Genomic DNA, 19,064 nt, shown 5'->3' with positions numbered 1-19,064 from the left:
CAGAAGAGCCCCTGGGAACCCCAGCGCTGCTCCAAGGGAATCAGGATCAATGTTTCCTAGTCATTTGAGGATGTGAGCCTCCCTTTGAAAACCTGAGGAAAAGAGCATTAAACTAAAAAAAGAGACCTGGATTCTACCCCTGGTCCTGCCAAAAACACTGAGGCTTCAAACAAGTCACTCACTTTCACATTACCTTAATTTCCCAATTGGCAAAATGAAGAAACTCATTTGCTCCTCAACTATTCCTCATTACACATCTGTAATCTATGCACTAAAAGTGTGGAAGAATTTTCAAATTAAAATTGTTACATAAGAGCAAATTATTTTTTATTATTGCCTCACAGCTTGATACTTTTATAGCTATTTTGCCCCAAAAGCATGCTGTGAAATAAATTGACTATTTACTACTATAACTAAAAGAACAGTTGTTTTTTCTAAAACCCCAAAGGCCCTGTAGTTTACATACTCAAGAGGGGCAAACCAGCAAGCATAAAGAAGCAAAGATGAATAATGCTATTAATTCACACTGCTCACATCACTGATTACAGACTCCTTTGATAACAATATGCTTTTGTCTAACAAACCTGAAAGACAATTGGCCAGTATGCTTTGAGATGTTTATATGGGTGTCAGAGATTCTTGATGACAGTCTGAATATTCCCTTCTATTTGACCTGTCACCAACAATTGTCATAGGTGGGCTATAGACAATAAAACTTCCCCATTCAGAATGGGAAGTTGTGAAGTACCTGAATCAATAAGGCCTAAGAGACATACCTAAGGGGCTGACTTTAATAAAAGACATCATTAGGCAGCCACTGTGAAAACCCTCAGGAGCTCTGCAGACCTGGAAAAAGGAAACTGTGGTGTCCTCCACATCTCCAATCTTCTGAAAGGTAAAGAGGCCTATGCATGCACCAAGGCAGTCCCTCCATCACCTCCCTTATATCAGGAGCTTACTAGCAATTCAAAGGGTGTGGGGTTCCTCACCAGTTCAGGTTCTTCTAGGTATCCATGATGACCTCTGCTCACTAGAGTGTTATATTAACAAAGGGAGGGCTCAAGATCCAGTCCCCGGGGGACTCTAGGTCTCAGCCACACTGTTGATCATTCAACTCTCTCTGCCAACCAGTGATTCCGAGCTGCTTCTTTCACTTTTCCTCCTGCCCTGCATAGAAACCTAAGCCTTCTTACTCAAAAGTATGGCTCCTGAACCATCACTGCCTGGGAACCTGTTAGAAATGCACAACTAGGGGCGGGGATGTGGCTCGGTGGTAGAGCACTTGCCTAGCACGTGTGATGCACTGGGTTCAATTCTCAGCATCACATATGAATAAAAAATAAATAGTCCATCGACAAAAAAATTTTAAAAAAAAGAAATAAATGCACAACTGCAGGTGCTACCTTAAGCACTACATAGGAGAACTTGCATTTTATCCAAATCCTCTAGTTCCTTCTGCCTACCTGAAGGCTACCCACTCCCCCATAGTGACTGCTATGCCTCTTGACAAAGGACCACCTGCCAGGTGGTAGAAATCAAGAGGGCTCCAGAATCTTCTGACTCATACTCACTTACAGAAGTCTGGCACTTTCAATACACCTTCTGAAGCCAGAATTGGGGACAGGCAGTTAGTGTAGAAATAAGGGATCAGGTTAAATCAAGGAAATGAAGGCCGTGAAAGCCATCTGCCTCTGGAAGTTGGAGCCTGCCCCTGGGAGAATGGAATGTTAAGGACCTCCAGAGCACATTGATTACCAAATTCCCCTGCCCTTATCAAGGACTGCAAACAAGGAACTGCTAATTAATGCCCCCTGGGCCCTTGCCTGGCTGAATCACTTTGGCCCTTCCCCTGCCCCATCTGCTTCTCACTTTTTACATCTCACCTGCAAAACCAGGCCTAGTCAAGTAGTCAGGAAGGGGAGATGAGGGGGCAGAGAACTGGAGGACAAAAGAGACCTTAACCTATAAAAGATGTAGGGTGCGCTCACTTCTTGGGACTTTAGAACATCAGCCATGGCCCTCTTCTCCATCCCGGGAGAAGTCTGTATTATTACTACTTTTAAATAAAACCTGCTTAATCTGCTTGCCTTGGAGGCTTCTCTAGTGTTCAAACTTCAACAGTAGAGGGAGCAGAACTCGTCACCAGCAAACGGCAGTATCACTTCCTTTTCTTCCCTTTTTTTCTCCAGTGCTGGGTATTGAACCCAGGGCCTCACATACACTGGGCAGGCACTCTACCACTCAACTCCATCCCAGTCCCACTCCCCGCACTTTTCTTTCTTTTTTTTTTTTTTAACTTTGAGACTGGGTCTACATAAGTTGCCCAGGTTGGCCTTGAATTTGTGATCCTCCTGCCTCAGCCTCCAGAGTAGCTGGGAATAAAGGTATGCACCACCATATGCTTGAGCTGTAACACCATGTCTGGGGCCAGCAACAAGCACCCAAGATTCAGCAAATCAGACTATTTTCTTGTCGATTTGAAAGATACACAGTTTATTCTAACCCCTGAAGTATTTCTTTCCACAAGACTGGCTAGTGGCAACATTTAGAGTGGAACAGCCCAGTGCACCCAGAGGCCTTTTGTATTTTAAGAAGTTTGCTGCTGATTGGGAAGCAAGTTTTATATCTTGGGGAAATGCAGAAATATTAATGGGAAGCATTACCGATTTTAGAAGATGGGTTCTTCCATCAATAGTCCCTGGCTCTGCACTCCTTGGATGTAGTTCTTACTCATTCCTGAGGGTAGAGTCCAGTGAACATCCTCCTCTTTCTTGTTAACTCTTTCCATTATGCTTCCTCTTGCCAATCACTCAAGAAAGGTCTGAAGAAGCAATGCCCCCTAGATTTGAGCAGAGCACAGACTATGAAAGCCTGAAGTCTGTCAACCCCATTTCACTGGACCTCTGCTGCCTGAACCCTCTGACTTGTATTAGACTCCTCTAGGCCAGGCACAGCAGAAATTTGGCAATTATGGCTCATGTCCTTGCACAGCAGGGTGTGGGCATCTCTACACCCTCATCACCTGATCTCTAAATGTTGGTTTGCTAAATTTAGTATTCCACCTTCTTCTCTTCTTTAGCTATGACTCCAGATGATCACTCATCCACTAATGTTGCTTTAAACGCTACGTATATGCTGATGGCTCTAGCTTCCACCTCTCCTTGGAACTCCATATTCATTTGTGCAAACATCTTTGTTTTCTTTCAGTATTTTTGTAAAGATTTGTGAGATAATACTAAAAAACAATAAGCTATGTATATTTAAAGTGTACAAAGTGATGAGTCCTGACATACAAATACAATTACTACATGAAACAATCCCATCAAGATAATGAGCTGGCCAGGCACAGTGGTGCATGCCTATAATCCCAGTGGCTTGGGAGGCTGAGGCAGGAGGATCACAAGTTCAAAGCCAGACTCAGCAAAAGCAAGACACTAAGCATCATCCCCAAAAGTTTTCTTGGAACCCCTTGGAAGCCCATATCTCCTACTCCCACCTCAGACAACCAATGATCTGCCTTTTGTTTGCCTTTTGTTACTATTCATTAGTTTGCGTTTCTAGAGCTTTATATAAATGGAACCACGCTGATGGTATTTTTTTTCTGCCTAGCTTCTTTCACCTATCATAATTTTTTTATACCTATACCTTTATTTATTTTTATGTGGTACTGAAGATCGAACCCAGTGCCTACATGTGCTAGGTTAGTGCTCTACTACTGAATCACAACCCAGCCTCCATCATAATCATTTTGAGATTCATGATTCATTCAAGTTGTGGCACATGTCAATCATTCATTTGCTTTCTCTCTCTCTCTTCACAGTATTTTTCACATTTCAAATTTTATTCAAATTGCATCTTGGACCTAAAAGTAAAGATTTCTGAGATTAAGAGCTGACCTATAATATGTAGGCCAGATCAAGTAGGCACCTCTTTTCTTTTTCCCCAGGTTTTTTTTTTTTTTTTTTTTTGGTGGTGCATCACAGTTGTACATAATGACGGGATTTACTGCTACATATTCATACATTCACACACTACCACAAAATAATTTGGTCAATATCATTCCCCAGCACTATCCACCCCTACTCCCCACTCCCACCATCTTCTCCCTTTCCTATACTGATCTCCCCCCTCAGTTTTTTTTTTAATATTTTTCAGTTTTCAATGGACTTTTATTTATTCATTTGCAGTGCTGAGAAATGAACCCGGTGCCTCGCACACACTGCCACTGAGCACAAACCCAACCCCACCTCCCTCTGATTGCCATGCTATCCGCCCCACTTTTCTTTTCCCTTTGCCTCTCTAGCTTTTGCACATGTGAGAAAACATAATCCTCAGCCTTCCGAGTCTCATTTTCCTTAACATGATGATCTCTAGTTCCATCAATTTCCTGCAAATGCCACAATTTTATTTTTCTTTATCGCCAAATAAAATTACATTGTGTATGTTCCCCATATTTTCTTTATACACTCATCTGTTGGTGGACACCTACACTGGTTCCATAGTTTGGCTATTGTGAACTGTGCTATGAACATGGGCATGAGCGTAACACTGTAGTATGATGACTTTAGTTCTTTAGAATAAATACCAAGGAGTGGTATGACTGTGTCAAATGGTGGCTCCAAGACTTGTCTTTGGCTTAGAATTGCTTTGGCTATTCTGGGTCTTTTATTCTTCCAAGTGAATTTTAGGACTGTTTTTGGCTTGTTAGTTTGGTTCTTTCTGTTGGTGTTGTTGTTTTGTTTTTAGTTATATGAAGAACATCATTGGTATTCTGATGGGGATCGCAAATGACGATGTATAATGCTTTTGGTAGTATGACCATTTTAACAATATTAATTCCTGCCTATCCAGGAATATGAAAGGTCTTTTGATCCGAGTACTTCTTCAATATCTTTCTTCAGTGTTCTACAGTTTTCACTGTAGAGGTCTTTCACCTCTTTGGTTAGATTTATTTCTAGGGGTGGGGTGGGGTGGGGTGGGGTGGGGTGGGGTGGGGTGGGGTTGGGTTGGGGTTGGGTTGGGTTGGGTTGGGTTGGGTTGGGTTGGGTTGGGTTTGGTTTTTGAGGCTGTTGTGAATGGCCTCCTGACTTCTTTCTCAGCAGATTCATTGTTGGTATACAGGAAAGCTATTGATTATTATATGTTGATTTTGTAATCTGCAACTTTGCCAAATTTGTTTATTAGTTATGGCAGTGGTTTTTGTTTGTTTGGGATCTTCTATGTACAGAATCATGTCATCTGCAAACAGTGATAATGTGACTTCTTTCTTTCCTGTTTTTATCCCTTTTATTACCTTCTGTTGCCTAACTCCTCTGGCAGAATTTCTAGCATATATTAAACAGGAGTGATGAGAGAGATATCCTTTTCTTGTTCCAGATTTTAAAGAAAATGCTCACTTACTATGAGATTGGCTTTGGGTTTTTCATATTTAGCCTTTATGATTCTGAGGTGGGTTCCTTCTATCCCTAGTTTCTTCAGTACTTTTACAATAAATGGGTGCTTAATTTTGTTTAAGGTCTTCTATGCATCTACTGAAATGACTAAGCGATTTTTGTCCTTAATTCTGTTTATGTGATGAATTGCATTTATTGATTTGCATATATTAAACTATCCTTGCATCCCTGGAATAAAACCAACTTGGTCATGATGTACAATCTTCTTAATATGCTGCTAAACACATTTGCTAATACTTTATTCAATATTTTTGCATCTAAGTTCATCAGGGATATTGGTCTATAGTTTTCTTTCCTTGATGTGTCCTTATCTGCTTTTTGTAGTAGGAGTGTGATACTGGCTTCACAGAATAAATGCAGAAGTGTTCCATTCCTTTCTATTTCATGGAATAATTTAAGGATTATTGGCATTTGTTCTTCTTTAAAGGTTTGATAATTTTGGCTGAGAATCCATCTGGTCCTGGACTTTTCTTTGCTGGGAGGCTCCTTATTATTGCTTCTATCTCATTACAAATTATTGATCTGTTTAGGTTTTCTACATCCTGTTGATTCAGCTTGGGCATATTATATTTGCCTAGACATTTATCCATTTCTTCTAGGTTTTCCAAGTTATTGGAGTGTAAGTTTTCAAAACAGTTCCTAATGATCTGCTGGATTTCTGAGATGTCTGGGTGATTTCTCCTTTTTCATCTCTAATTTTATTACATTGGGTTTTCTTTTTCTTTTGATTAGTTAGGTTAAGAACTTTTCTGCCTTATCTTTTCAAAGAATCAACTCTTTGTTTCACCAACCCTTTGTATCTTTTTTTATTCTCAAGTTCGCTGACTTCATATCTGATCTTATTTCCTTCTTTCTATGGGTTTTGGAATTGATTTTTTCCCCACCAACAGCCCTGAGATACATCATCAGGTTATTTATTTGGGATCTTTCTGATTTCCTTACACAGGCACTGATAGCTATGAACTTGCCTTCATGGTGTCCCAGAGGTTCTGGTATGTTCTATTATTATTCACATTTGCGTCTAAGAATTTTTAAATTTCTCCTTCCATTTCTTCTATCACCCATTCATCATTCAAGAGTGTATTGTTCAATCTCCATGTATTTACATACTTTCTATAGGGTTTTGTCCTATTGATTACTGATTTCATTCCATTATGATCTGACAACATGCAAGGAATTATATCAATTTTTCTGTATTTGCTAAGAGTTATTTTGTGGCCTAAAATACGATCTATTTTAGAGAAAGTCCCATGAGTCAATGAGAAAAAAGTGTATCTAGCTATCGTTGCTGGATGAAATACTCTATTATTGTCTGTTAAGTTCATTTGATTTATAATATTTTTTCAGATACAAAGAGTCTTTATCAAGTTTATGTCTGGATGACCTATCTAATGATGAAAGAGGCATGCTGGAATCACCCAGTATTGTACAGGGTCTATCTGAGACTTCAATTTGAGTACTGTCTCTTTTCTGTAACTAGTTGCAATCACATTTGGGGCATAAATATTTATTAGTATTATATCTTCTTGTTGGATTGTTTCCTTTACCAGTATGAAGTGACCTTCTTCGTCTCTTCTGATTAATTTTGGTGAAGTCTGTCTTGTCAGATATGAGAGCAGCTACTCCTGCTTGTTCTGGGGCTCTATTTCCAAGGTATATCAATTCCCATTCCTTCACTTTCAGCTTCTGGCTGTCTGCCTGTAAGGTGCATCTCTTGCAAACAACATGTAGTTGGGTCTTGTTTTTTAATCCACTCTGCCAGCCCATGTCTCTCAAATGGAGAGTTGAGATCATTCAATGGTCTTACAGAGATGTTTATTAATTCAATGTTGTTATAGAGATGTTTACTAATTCCTGCCATTTGATTTATTTATGTTTAATTTTGTCCTGTTTATCATTTGTTTATTCTTCAAATGAGATTTGTTCATTTGTGAGCTCTGTGGCTTGTTTTTCATTTCTTCTATGTGCAGCATTTTTTAAGTAAATGCTCTGTAGTGCTGGTTTAGTAGTCATGAATTATTTTGATTTCTGCTTATCTTAGAAGGTTTTTATTTCCTGTTCAAATTTCAAGGACAGTTTTGCTGGATATAGTAGCATTTGTTGATGGTTATTTTCTTTCGAGACTTGGAACACATTATTCCAAGTCCTTTCAGAGTTTGTGCTGAGAAATCTGAAGTGATTCTGAGAAGCTTGCCTCTATATATTATCTGACATTTTTCTCCTAAGACTTTTAAAAGGCTATCCTTATTTTGTATGTTAGGCATTTTAATTATAATGTGTCATGGTGAAGTTCTTTGGTGATATGTCTATTTGGGGTTCTGTGTCTGGGTGCCCATCTTATTCTGAAGGTTTGAGAAATGTTCTCCTATTATTTCCCTGAAGAGTTTATCCATCCCATTAGCCAGCATCTCACAACCTTCCTCAATTCCAATGATTCTTAAATTTGGACTCTTAATGTTCTCCCAGAGTTCTTGTATATTCTGATCATGCTTACTTTTTTTTTCTTTAATACTGTCTGAATGTTCAAAGTTTTGTCTTCAGCTCTGAGATTCTGTATTCAGCACGGTTTACTCTATTAGAAAGACTTTCAGCTGAAGATTTTGTTTGTTGCATGTTTCATATCTAAGATTTCTGTTTGTTTCTTTTTCAATCTCTATCTCCTTATTGAATCTCTCACGCATATCCTGTACTGACACTTAATTCATTCAGTTGTTTTCTGTGTTCTCTTAGAATTCATTAATCAATTTTATAATGATTCTTTTGGATTTTTTATCTGATATTTCATCCACTTCAATGTCTTTGGGATCAGTTGCTGGTAAATTATGAACTTTAGGAGGTGTTGTGTTACCTTTTTTATTTTCATATTTCTTTTATTACTGTGTTAAGTTTTATTCATGTTGGGAGGGAGTTTTTCTACATTTTTTTATTGGTGCATTACAGTTATACATAATGTTGGGATTTGTTGTTACATATTCACACTTGTACACAATATAATGACATAATTCAGTCAATATCATTCCCCATCATTTACTTTTTACTGCTGAGTTGTATTTCATTGAAGAGACATACCAAAATTAGAGCTCTCACTTTGAGTTTATTATAAATAAATCTGAAATAAATATTCACAGAAAAAAAAAAACTCTATATAGACAAATGATTCATTCACTAAGGCAAATACCCAACAATGAAATAGTGACATCATGTTAGGTGTATGTTTAACCTTTTAAGAAACTGCCAAATTATATTCCAAAGGGACTGTTCCATTATTCCTACCAGCAGTGTATGAGAATTCCAGGTGCTCAATATCCTTGTTAACATTGGTTATGGTCAGTCTTTTTAACTTTAGCTATTCTAATGGTCTATAGTGGTATCTTATTTTTTTGGTGGTGGAGGTAATGGGTTTGTTTTATTGTTTTTGTTTTCTTTGACAGCTGGGGTGGTTACTGTTGTTTACTTTTTGCAGAAGGGGACTATAACCACATTAGGCAGCAACTGGGAGTGAGGGTGGGGAGGTGGACCTCAACTAGATTAGGAAAATTCACTCCCATATAAAATCCTGCATGTAACTTCACACTAATTAAAATTATTAATTAAATTTATATCAGTGTGATTAGTGTATCTCTACCTACTGCACTCTCCACTAAACTGTAAGCTCCATGAGAGCAAGAACTATATCTAATGTGATTATTAGTAAAATTATGAGTACCTGGCACACAGTCACAATCAATTACTTTCGCTCTATCAGGTAAAAAAAAATTTTTTTTAAAGAATTTAATTTACGCCTCAAAAAAGTTCTATTATAAGGTGGTACTCCTGTGGTACACATTACATCGTTTCTGGAAAAGCTTATAACATCTAATATTTCTTGAGCTCCTACCATTCTGAGATTTTTTTAAGGACTCCTCTGTTTTTTTATGTATATCCTCAATTAATCCTCATGAGAAATCTATAGAGTAGGTACTATGATTATTCCCATTTTATAAATGCAGTATTTAAGACAGAGAGGTTGTATAACTCATCAGAGGTTATACAGAGGAATGACAGGTGAGATTCAAACCAAGGTAGCCTCACCTAAAAACACACACTTCTCAGAATTACTACAGAATATCCCTTTCCTGAAAAGAATCTAAATTCTTAAATACCAAGAACTAAGCCAAAATTAAACAAGATAAATTCATACTTGTATATAACAAGTCACCAGTTCCACATGACAATTCAAAAAAAAAAAAAAAAACTGAATCATTCCCATGTCTGACTCTTACTGTTATTTAAAACAACAGTCAAAACTAAAACCTCTCTTACTTTTCAAATGACAGACACTAATGAGAGACTGAAACCTAAAACATTCTCATATTAAAAATGTTTTCTTCTGTGACTAAATCCCTGTTATAAAAATACTTAAAGGCAATCTTTATCTGCCAAGGGATGCCAAATCACCAAACTGGGCCTAAAAAAACTGCCATGTATTGCCCAGATTTTCCAGTACAAGGAGCAGAAATGTGTGAAAAATGCACCATCTCCATGGTTTTGTCTTTCCAGATCTTGCAACATAGGGTGTAGGGAAATAACATGTTTCAAGTTTGACTGGATCCTGCAAGCTTTCCTTCTATCTAGAACAATGCAAGGCATGTGACAGGGAAGACAGAGTGGAGAGAGAACAAGAAGAAATTCCTAATTATTAGATTTTTGCCCAGCAGCCACCTGTTAAGTCCTGAACACTCTACAGACTCTTTCAGAGGCACAGGGCCTGAGAGGTCTGTGACTCCTGGGTTTTTGATATTGCATTGATGTTCCATGGAATGCAAAAGACCCCAAGAAGAAGATCTTTAGAAAAAGAAAACTTAACTCACCTTCCACTGCTCCTCAGGAAGCAGTTTCACAACCACCAGATCCCCATTTAAGGCTCTATTACGAGCAACAACCCCATCGATAAAAATATCTCGATCACCATCCTAGATTGGAGAGAAAAATAAAGGCACAGTCAGCTCACCAGAGCTCAGAGTCAAAAGCATTTCCTTGGTTGAAGAATGTTAAACTCCATAATCTTTCCACTGACTTGACAGAAACACTAGTCCACAGCCACACACACATATAAGGGGAATTTAGTCTCTTTCATTCTTCCAGAAATTCACACTAGTTGTGCCTTTCCAGAGGATAAGAAGTCAAATGCTAATTTTTCTTATAGAAGGTGACAGCAAAAGAGTCTAGAAAGCCACCACTCAAATTTTTTTATGAGATGCTGGACATAGGTAAGATTTGACACAAAATGGACAGAGGGTGATTACTATGAAATTCTGTAGTTAGCTAAAACTGACATTTCAAAATCACCATGCAAAAAGGGGGGGGGGGGATTAATTGCTCAGCATTTTTGTAATTTCCAATTGCAAACCATCAGATATCTCTTAAAACAGGTTTTCTATTCAATTTCCAATCTAGCTAGGGGTTGGCAGCTGTGGCCTCCAATCTGCCAAGGCTGACCCCACCCTATTCCCTGAGCAACAGCTACCGTGTTAGCGACAAGGAATTTATTGCAGCTGTCCTCATGATGAGTTTCTCAGGAAATAAAGAGACCCTAGGAAATAAGAGAGTGAACAACTCAAGTGTCACCTATCACCATCCTGTTGCCTTCTGCAATTTAGAGAGTGACATGATCCTGTGGTCCTCCCTGGAATGAATAAAGCTATTTCGAGGTCACCCTAACCTATTCTCTTGTGTCAAAACACATGCAATTAAACGCCTCTTTCATAAGCACCTTATAACCATTCCTTGTCAGCTCAGAGATGTAAATGCTAGCATGACAGTAGTGTCATCTTCCTAGCCCAAGAAACCAAGGAAAGAAGGGCTGAGTTGAAACCCCAGACAACACACAACACCCAGCTATTCCACACTACTTGGATCTTCCTTAATTCATTTAGAAGCTGGTATCTACTGCCAAATCGCTAAAAGATACTAAACTTGGTAACTATTCAATATCAAAGTTTGAATCATCCCTCTTAACTAGCTCTTAAGGCCAAAAAGTTCAGCTCTTTATTTTGATGCCATAAGACTTGTCCTACACATCAGAAAAAAATTTTTTTAAGGAAAAAGAAAAATGGATAATGAGCATCCACAGAAGAAACATAAACAGATCTGGAGTAATCTTAATACTCAGGAGAGAGGATGAAGGAAGACAATCTAAGTATGCCATGATGTCCAGAGCATCCTCCATGGATGGAAGAGCTAGCTCCCAGTGGACCAGAAATAAAGTCCACAGCTGCATAAAGGGTGTCTCCCATAATAAGACCCATAAAAAATTTCAGAGCTTCTTGGCCCAATATAATTCAGAATAGAAAGTGTGCTTTAAAATTAAAAAAAAAAAAAAAAGAAGGCCAGGCCTTTTCCATCTGGTTCATTTTTCCTCTTTATCCTATCCTCAACTAAAATAAAAATACATATCAATAATATCATTTTATCTAGGTAAGTTTCGAAGTCATATGACTTTATTCACACTCTGTATTTTACTTTTATTGATTACTCCCAAGAGACTACCAAGGACACATAAGTGACTCATTCCATGTGTTTTGGATTTGTCAAACAAAAATGAAAATTGATTTTCTATCAGCGGAAATTACAATGAGCCTAAGTCAAGTTCCCTCAAAACAAAATAGTACTTGATAACTGAATATCAATTCACTGTTCTTAAACTACTAAGTAGATACTTAGGCACAGCAAAACTTTCTATTTGGTGTTACATAAGTTCATAACCATTTGTGATAAGAACTAACTCACATAATCAAATCTCTAAATTTTTTTTTGTCTTTCCAGAAACCTTGATATTTTAAAGTTATAGTGAATAGATAAAATTTAATACACCTCTTCATTTACAAATAACGAATGTGCTTCCCTGGAGTAATCAAGCCCAAACCCACTGATGACAGCCCCTATACTTAGTGGTGGCTAAAGGGCAGATATTTCTAAGGGCAATGAATAGAGGTTAGACACATGAGGTAAGATGCCCACATATGTGCATTCAAGAACCTTCAATACTGCAAGGGAGCCATGAGGGGACAGGAAGTCAGGACTGGGAAAGGAAGAGGGGCAGGCCAGAGGTGGACCTCCTTTGCATGGAGCTCCAAGAAATCTGAAAATCCCACATTTGAAAGAAACATGAGGTAAATCTGGCAAAGAATACATCTTGTCATAGAATATATTTTACTTAACCATCTGTTAGTCTCATTTACAACTTTCCAATATTTGATATAAGGTATACATGCTTCCTTTTATACTTTTGTCCAAAGCCCCACACCTGATAGGTAGTAACCTAATGGATTTAACTTAGGGAAATTCAAGACTGTGTACTCAGTGAGGAGAGAAAACTAGCAGTAAACTTTTCAAACTACTGTAGTTCCCCTTATCACTTCAACCCATGAGTGCAAACCTCAGTCTGCACAGATGAGGTTTGAAATTACTCAGTTCACAGGTGCCTCTCAGGATGAACTTCCTATTGCATTGAATGTAATTCTCATGCTTAAAAATCCATGTTTTCATACATGTAATCAAGTTCCTCCAACTGGTATGCCAAGGAAGAAAATCATTCTTTCCAATGCAGAGAAAAAAGTGGTTATGCAGAACTTAGAGATGGCTTATCCATCTCCAGCATGACACCTTCCTAAGAAATACTTGTGGGTAATTTTTTTGATTCCTGTATGTGATCTTTATCTTATGAGCAAAGTCTGGAATGTAATACCCACATAAACTGCACTTCCACTGTGCAATGGAACTGTTCCTGCTGACCCTCAATTCTATGACTCAAGTACCATGGGCAATACATATACTATGTTCTGTTACAGAACAGAACAGAATATGATTCAGAATAATGTGACATTTCAGTGATGCTTTTTATTGAATCAAATGAGTAAGACTGGAACTTGAATGCAAAAGGAAATCCTTGGCTTCCAAAGGGCCAGGGAAAAGGGACTAAACAGAACTTGAGAACAGGTCTTAAGATTATTATAACAAAAAGAACAACAGTATCACTTATGAGGTATATGACTGGACTTAAAATCTCACTAAATTTGTTATTTAACATAATGAAATACATTAACTGAAATACCTGTATTCCATTTCATCATCTACAGCCGAAGTTGATCCCTATGGTTTCTCTGTGAAAAATCTATAGCTATCCTGCTTATATGGCATCCTGGAAAAGTTAGGCCAGGAATTTGAGAACATTGCCCTCCCAGCTTTGCACAATCAAGTCTTCTCCAGAGACCTACAGCTAAGGACATGTCAGTGTGAACTTGCTTTAACTGGACAGAACCTCTTAAAATGAGTCATGAATGTAAGAAAGGATCTAACCAGCCAACAGTAAAGAGCCTTGTTACCAAGTGCTATCACCTGCATGGAAGTGAAGTGAGAAACCCACCAAAAAAAAAAAGCATTACACATTATTTTTGGACAAATATTCAGATTAGCTCATGCAGTAGATCGAAAGTAGATAGCATATTTGCTTAGGAAAGATTAACTTAAATCAGTGGAAAAAACCATAAATCCTTTTAAGCTGTAAACCAAGGGCGTCCAATTACACGAACTGGCGGGTAGTCTGCCTAGGGCCAGCTGCTCTCTGCAGCCTGGTAACAAATGCCGTCCCTCTCTTTGGCCTGTGATTTCAAGACTGGCAGAAGGGGTGATGATCCAAAGGCAAATTTTGCTTATTTAGATTTGAAACAAATCTTTCCCCATTCTCAATTTCATTTTACTACTTTGCTTTTTAGTTAGAATATGTGATTTCAGTTTCAGAGCACATCTAAAAAATTAAGTGTGACACCAAGTTTATTATAAAGTTATTGAACTTACCGGGGAAGGAATGAAGGCTTCATGAAACTTCTTTGGATTGATTCTCAGTACACCCTTTAAAACAAAAATAAAATCTGTGAAAATCTAATTACCTATATGTTTTTATTTTCCTATATATAATGTTATTTTCCAATAAAAAGTTGAACAATTTGTTCTAGAATACAAGTTAGATATATGAGAACTATTCATTAAATACATGAAATGTGATTTATGCTGATGTGCACAACACCAGAACCCATGGAAAACGGAAAACTTAGACTGGCACTTGCTGAGAACAGGCAAAGGTGAGGATCAGCAGAGCCTGGCAAAGAGTGGGAAAGTGGCAACTACTGAGATTTTAGATGCCCCCATATGTGCTGATCTTCAAACTTAAACCTTGATCTTAAGAATAAGGTTATCTGGCGTTCATGCCTCACTACATGTTTGTTTGTTTGTTTGTTTGTTTTTATTCTCCCCACTCCAAGAATGCTGCACAACTGATTGTTTCTGTAACAATTTGCAAAGTGATACAAGTTGATTTTCAACCTGGATACTTAGCCTCAAAGAACTAGATGCATATGTTTTACTGAGGCCCCTCTGCAGAGTTGAATGAGTCAATAATTCAAAATGGTCCATAACCAGTTCCTAATGCAAAAGGGAATGCTGGCTCCAAGAGCCAGGCCACCCAGTCGGCCTTCTACTTCTTTCCAGCACCGAATCAGGGTCCACTACTATTTATGCACAGGCGTGCAGGTGGGGCCAGTCCTCAATAGCGGTTCAGTGTCTTAGGCCTTTGCAGGAAGCTGCAAGCCTCCCCAGGTTCCAGCTGCATTTGCAGGCCACTGGAACACAGGGAAGGAAGCAGTTATTTTCCTAACGACCAGATTCAATAGATAACTTTAGAAAGTGTTTTAAATAAAATTTCCCCCTAAAGTGAATGACTCAAAGAAACATAATTAATGAAATAGGTGAGGAGATAAAATGAAGCAGAAAATACTTTATTTCCTTCACTGGTAAACCATTTTTAAATTACAAATGTCTGTGCCAGAGTATACAATGTCGTATCAAATAGACTACTACAAATGATCCTTCAGCCCTTAGTTACTTATCAAGACCCTGAGTCAGATAATAGAAGGGATGGGGGTGATAACTAATCTCCATCCTGGTTGTAAAGGAAAATGTGCAGGATGCCAAAGTGAGGATGCAGTTTACTTTCAGCGGGAGGACCAGGAAAGCCTCCACAGATAGGTCTGACCTGATCCCTGATGGAAGGGCAAAATTTCCAAGTAAATCAGAAGAAAAAGACAGCAGAAGACACAGTGTTAGCAAAAGTGGATAAGAGAGCCAAAATTTACTCGTCCCCGTCATGCTACAACTTTGCTTCGGGTGAGAGAGAGGGGCAGGGAAATATGGCTGGCAAAGCTCCCTGAGGCCTCCCTTAACAGTGCTAAAGCAATTCACTTCAAGGACAGATGTTTCCTCCTGGGGAAGAGGAAAAATAAAACTTACATTCATCCTAAATATTCATCTACTCAATAACTCCTATAACTAGCATGATAGGTGTTCTCAAAGTGATTGCAAAGACAGTGAAGAGTCACAGGCTTCACCCTCACAGAGCTCACAGTCTAAGCAGGGGAAGAGACTCCAAACAATTCAAAGTCAGTTCACTGAAATTACATTTTTAACTATTTCATTTTTTGACTCCAGGCACTTTTTTCTAGCCTGAGTTTTGTTTTTCTTGTTGTTGTTGTTGTTGTTTCTTAATTCCTATTCTTTTATCGCCCCTTCCAGTTCAGTGAATGGTTTGCACGTGAAGAAATAAAGAAATGAGAACATTTCTGCTTTAAATGTGCCTTTAATTACACAGCACTCAGGCCAAGGCTGGGGGCTCAGGGGGAAAAACATGTTACTCAAGGCTGCATCTAGGCTCTATTAAAAGGAAAAGACATTAAAGAGACCATAAAGATTTTACTCACAATTCTGTGTCTCAAACTTTCATACGTACGTAAAAGCATACAGGGAAGGATAGAAGTTGTCTTCCAAAACAAGCATTTGTAAATCTGATTGGAGCACAACTCTTAAGAACTGTACCTCAGAAACAGAACCCCTGAGAGTTCAAATCACAATAACAAAGAGAAAGCTCCAACAGGGTCCCACAGCAGACCAGGTTGGTTCCTACAGCCTGCAGAGAAGCTAGCAGTACAATCTGTCAAGAGTGATCAGTCAGAATGAAGGGAAGGGAGGGAGGATAAAAACAGGAAAGACAGTAGTATGAACTGGACAGAACTGCCTACATTCATATATGAATACACGACCCGGGTAACTACACATCATGAACAGCCACAAGAATGAGATCCTAATTAGAGTAAGTTGTACTCCATCTATGCATAATATGTCAAAATACGCCCTACTGTCATGTATATCTAAAAAGAACCCTCCAAAAAAAGATCTGTCAGCTGTGAGACATATCCAGCACATGCTCTGTCCTAAATGGAGAAGTGTCAGACTCTCCTTCTCCTGTTTCTCCAACCATCCCCAACCTCGCCCAGTTCCCCCATCTTGCATCTGCCTCCTAAAACCTCTTCTAGCCCGGGAATTTGGCCAGTAAGGATCCCGTATCTTCCATTTCTGTTCTGAATGCTCCTGCAACTCCTCACTGGCTCGGAATCTAAATGTTCCTTGATGCCATCATGTCCCTTGAGTGCTCTCAGGAACGGGGGAAAAACTATCTCCTCCTTGCTTTTCCATTATGGCTTTAAAATTAGTTTTCACCTCCATTCACTTTCAAAAACTCCTGGTCCTTTTAAGTTCATGTCATTAGCTCCTGCTACACTTCTTTAGTGCTGCCATCTTCAAACTTTCCAGTTACAGTTCCAATTCACTAGTGTGTTGACTGGTAGCTCACTGCCTTTCCCTCCATCCCCACTCACATAAACATGTTTGGGACTTCACAAGCCTATCAATGACTAGGCAACTCTAGCCTGTCATCCTAGGTACCTCTTCCACCCACCCCACCACTCTCTCCCACGTCCACCACCTGTATTCTGTCATCACCACTAATTATACTACTTTCAAACATAAGCCAAACCTCACTCTTTCTGAGTATAACCTTCTGTCCTTCCAGTTCACTTACTGAAGAAACTCCACTTCAACAATCCTTCAGTTTCACCAAGACCTCCAAAACCACAGTTCAACTATCTTTTTAATATTCACTAATTCCCACGATGCTTACTCCTTTGCTTGGCTACCTAGCTGACGTGGTCTGCCATAATTTCTTACCCTCACAAACCCTGAGCTTTGGGCCCCTCTTCCACTTATACTCAATCAGTAAAGCTCTCCCTCAACTGACTCTAGCTGTCTTCCTTATCCCTACCTACCCAAGGAACCACACAACTGGATTCATTTGTCTCGCTTGGCCATCATGAAGATGGTTTATCTGACTTATAGGATGTTTGAGAACATCCTGAGGAATTTCACACATAACAAGTACATATTCCAGATTATCTTCAAAAACTCTAAGATCTAGCACCAGCTGTGGACAGCTGTCTCCACATGGCAGCAACCACCTGAGATGAGTAACAGACACTTCCTCAGACAATAATGAAAGTCATCTCAAGTGTCACTTCCATAGGTGTCCTCTGGGCCACAATACTGTTCTGACAGCTTCATCTCTACAAACTAATTTAATCCCCACAACAACTAAGAGGCAGGGACTATTATATTCTTATTTGCATGGGAGGAAACTGAGCACTGAGAGGGTGAGTAAATTGCCACCACCACACTGCGTCCAAGCCCTGAGTCCCCACACTCAACTGGTTCAGGGCCTACATGCTAGCTGCATGGCTGCTGGGCCTCCACCCTCATGCATCTATCCTTCACCTCCTGCCTCCCCACAGGTCAGCGTGCGTTCTGATCCTCCATCTGCCCCGTCTTCTTAATCACCACAGCATCCACTGAGCCACCCTGGCTTCCTCTCTTTGCTTCACTTTCCACATCTAACCTGTCAGAAGGTCATGTCAGCGATCACTCCACATCCACCTACTCCTCTCCCTCTCCCTCTTCGCTGCCACCGCCCTTGTTCAAGTCTTCATATGTTCTTGCCCAGTTTACTTCAATGGCTTTCTGAGTGGATTCCCAAATTCCACTCTAGTCCATTCATCTCCCAATAGCCAGAGAGATGTTTTTAAGACATGAAACAGAACATGTTCTTCCTGCTTAATACCCTTCAATGACTTCCCATTGTTCTTTGAATAAAATCCAACTCCTTGAGACCCTCCATGACTTGGCTGCTGTCTACTCTCCAACTACTCTCATATTGTAATGCCCTCTGTTCTTTTATGCTCCAACGGGCTTCCTTCCTGCTCCTCAAAACACCAACCCTACTTCCACTTGCTGATCTCTGCCTATATTCCTCTCCAAAGGCTTAAAATGGCTGACTTCTTCTCATTCTTCAGATCTAAACTCAGATCTCAACTCTTCTCACAGAGGCCTTCCCTAACCACCCGAGATAAAGTGGCTCCCCCGGAATGATTCTCTCTCATCTTTATTTCCCTATTAACAATTTACACAATCGTAATTTCTTTTGCATTACTTTAGTTATTTCTGCGGACCTCCCCTATCTTGCTCACTCACATAATGTGTGGTGTTTACTAATTTGTCAGTAAACATTTCTTGAGTTAATTAATTAATTAATGTCTGTAGAGCTGACACTCTTCTATTGCCCCTGGTAGTAAAGTTATTAGTGACACCTCTCCCTTCTGAATGACTGGGCATGCCACTGTAATGTCACCTTAATTT

The 19,064-nt window shown here is 39.2% G+C and overlaps 1 protein-coding gene across 6 annotated transcripts in view; it reads right to left on the bottom strand.

The window, feature by feature from the left end:
• DIS3L2 (DIS3 like 3'-5' exoribonuclease 2) overlaps positions 1-19,064 on the bottom strand; it is a 362,072-nt gene that overhangs the window by 284,958 nt on the left and 58,050 nt on the right. For all 6 annotated transcript variants that reach the window (XM_079134845.1, XM_079134846.1, XM_079134843.1 and 3 more), the window contains exons 4-5: positions 14,289-14,342; positions 10,304-10,405 (exon numbers count right to left, since the gene is read on the bottom strand). In XM_079134845.1, coding sequence (XP_078990971.1) covers positions 10,304-10,405; positions 14,289-14,342 — 156 coding nt within the window. The remainder of the gene's footprint in view (positions 1-10,303; positions 10,406-14,288; positions 14,343-19,064) is intronic.

Source organism: Sciurus vulgaris, assembly GCF_902686455.1.
Source record: "Sciurus vulgaris genome assembly, chromosome: 3".
NCBI classification, from domain to species: Eukaryota; Metazoa; Chordata; class Mammalia; order Rodentia; family Sciuridae; genus Sciurus; species Sciurus vulgaris.
This window is presented reverse-complemented; position numbering and strand designations above follow the sequence as displayed.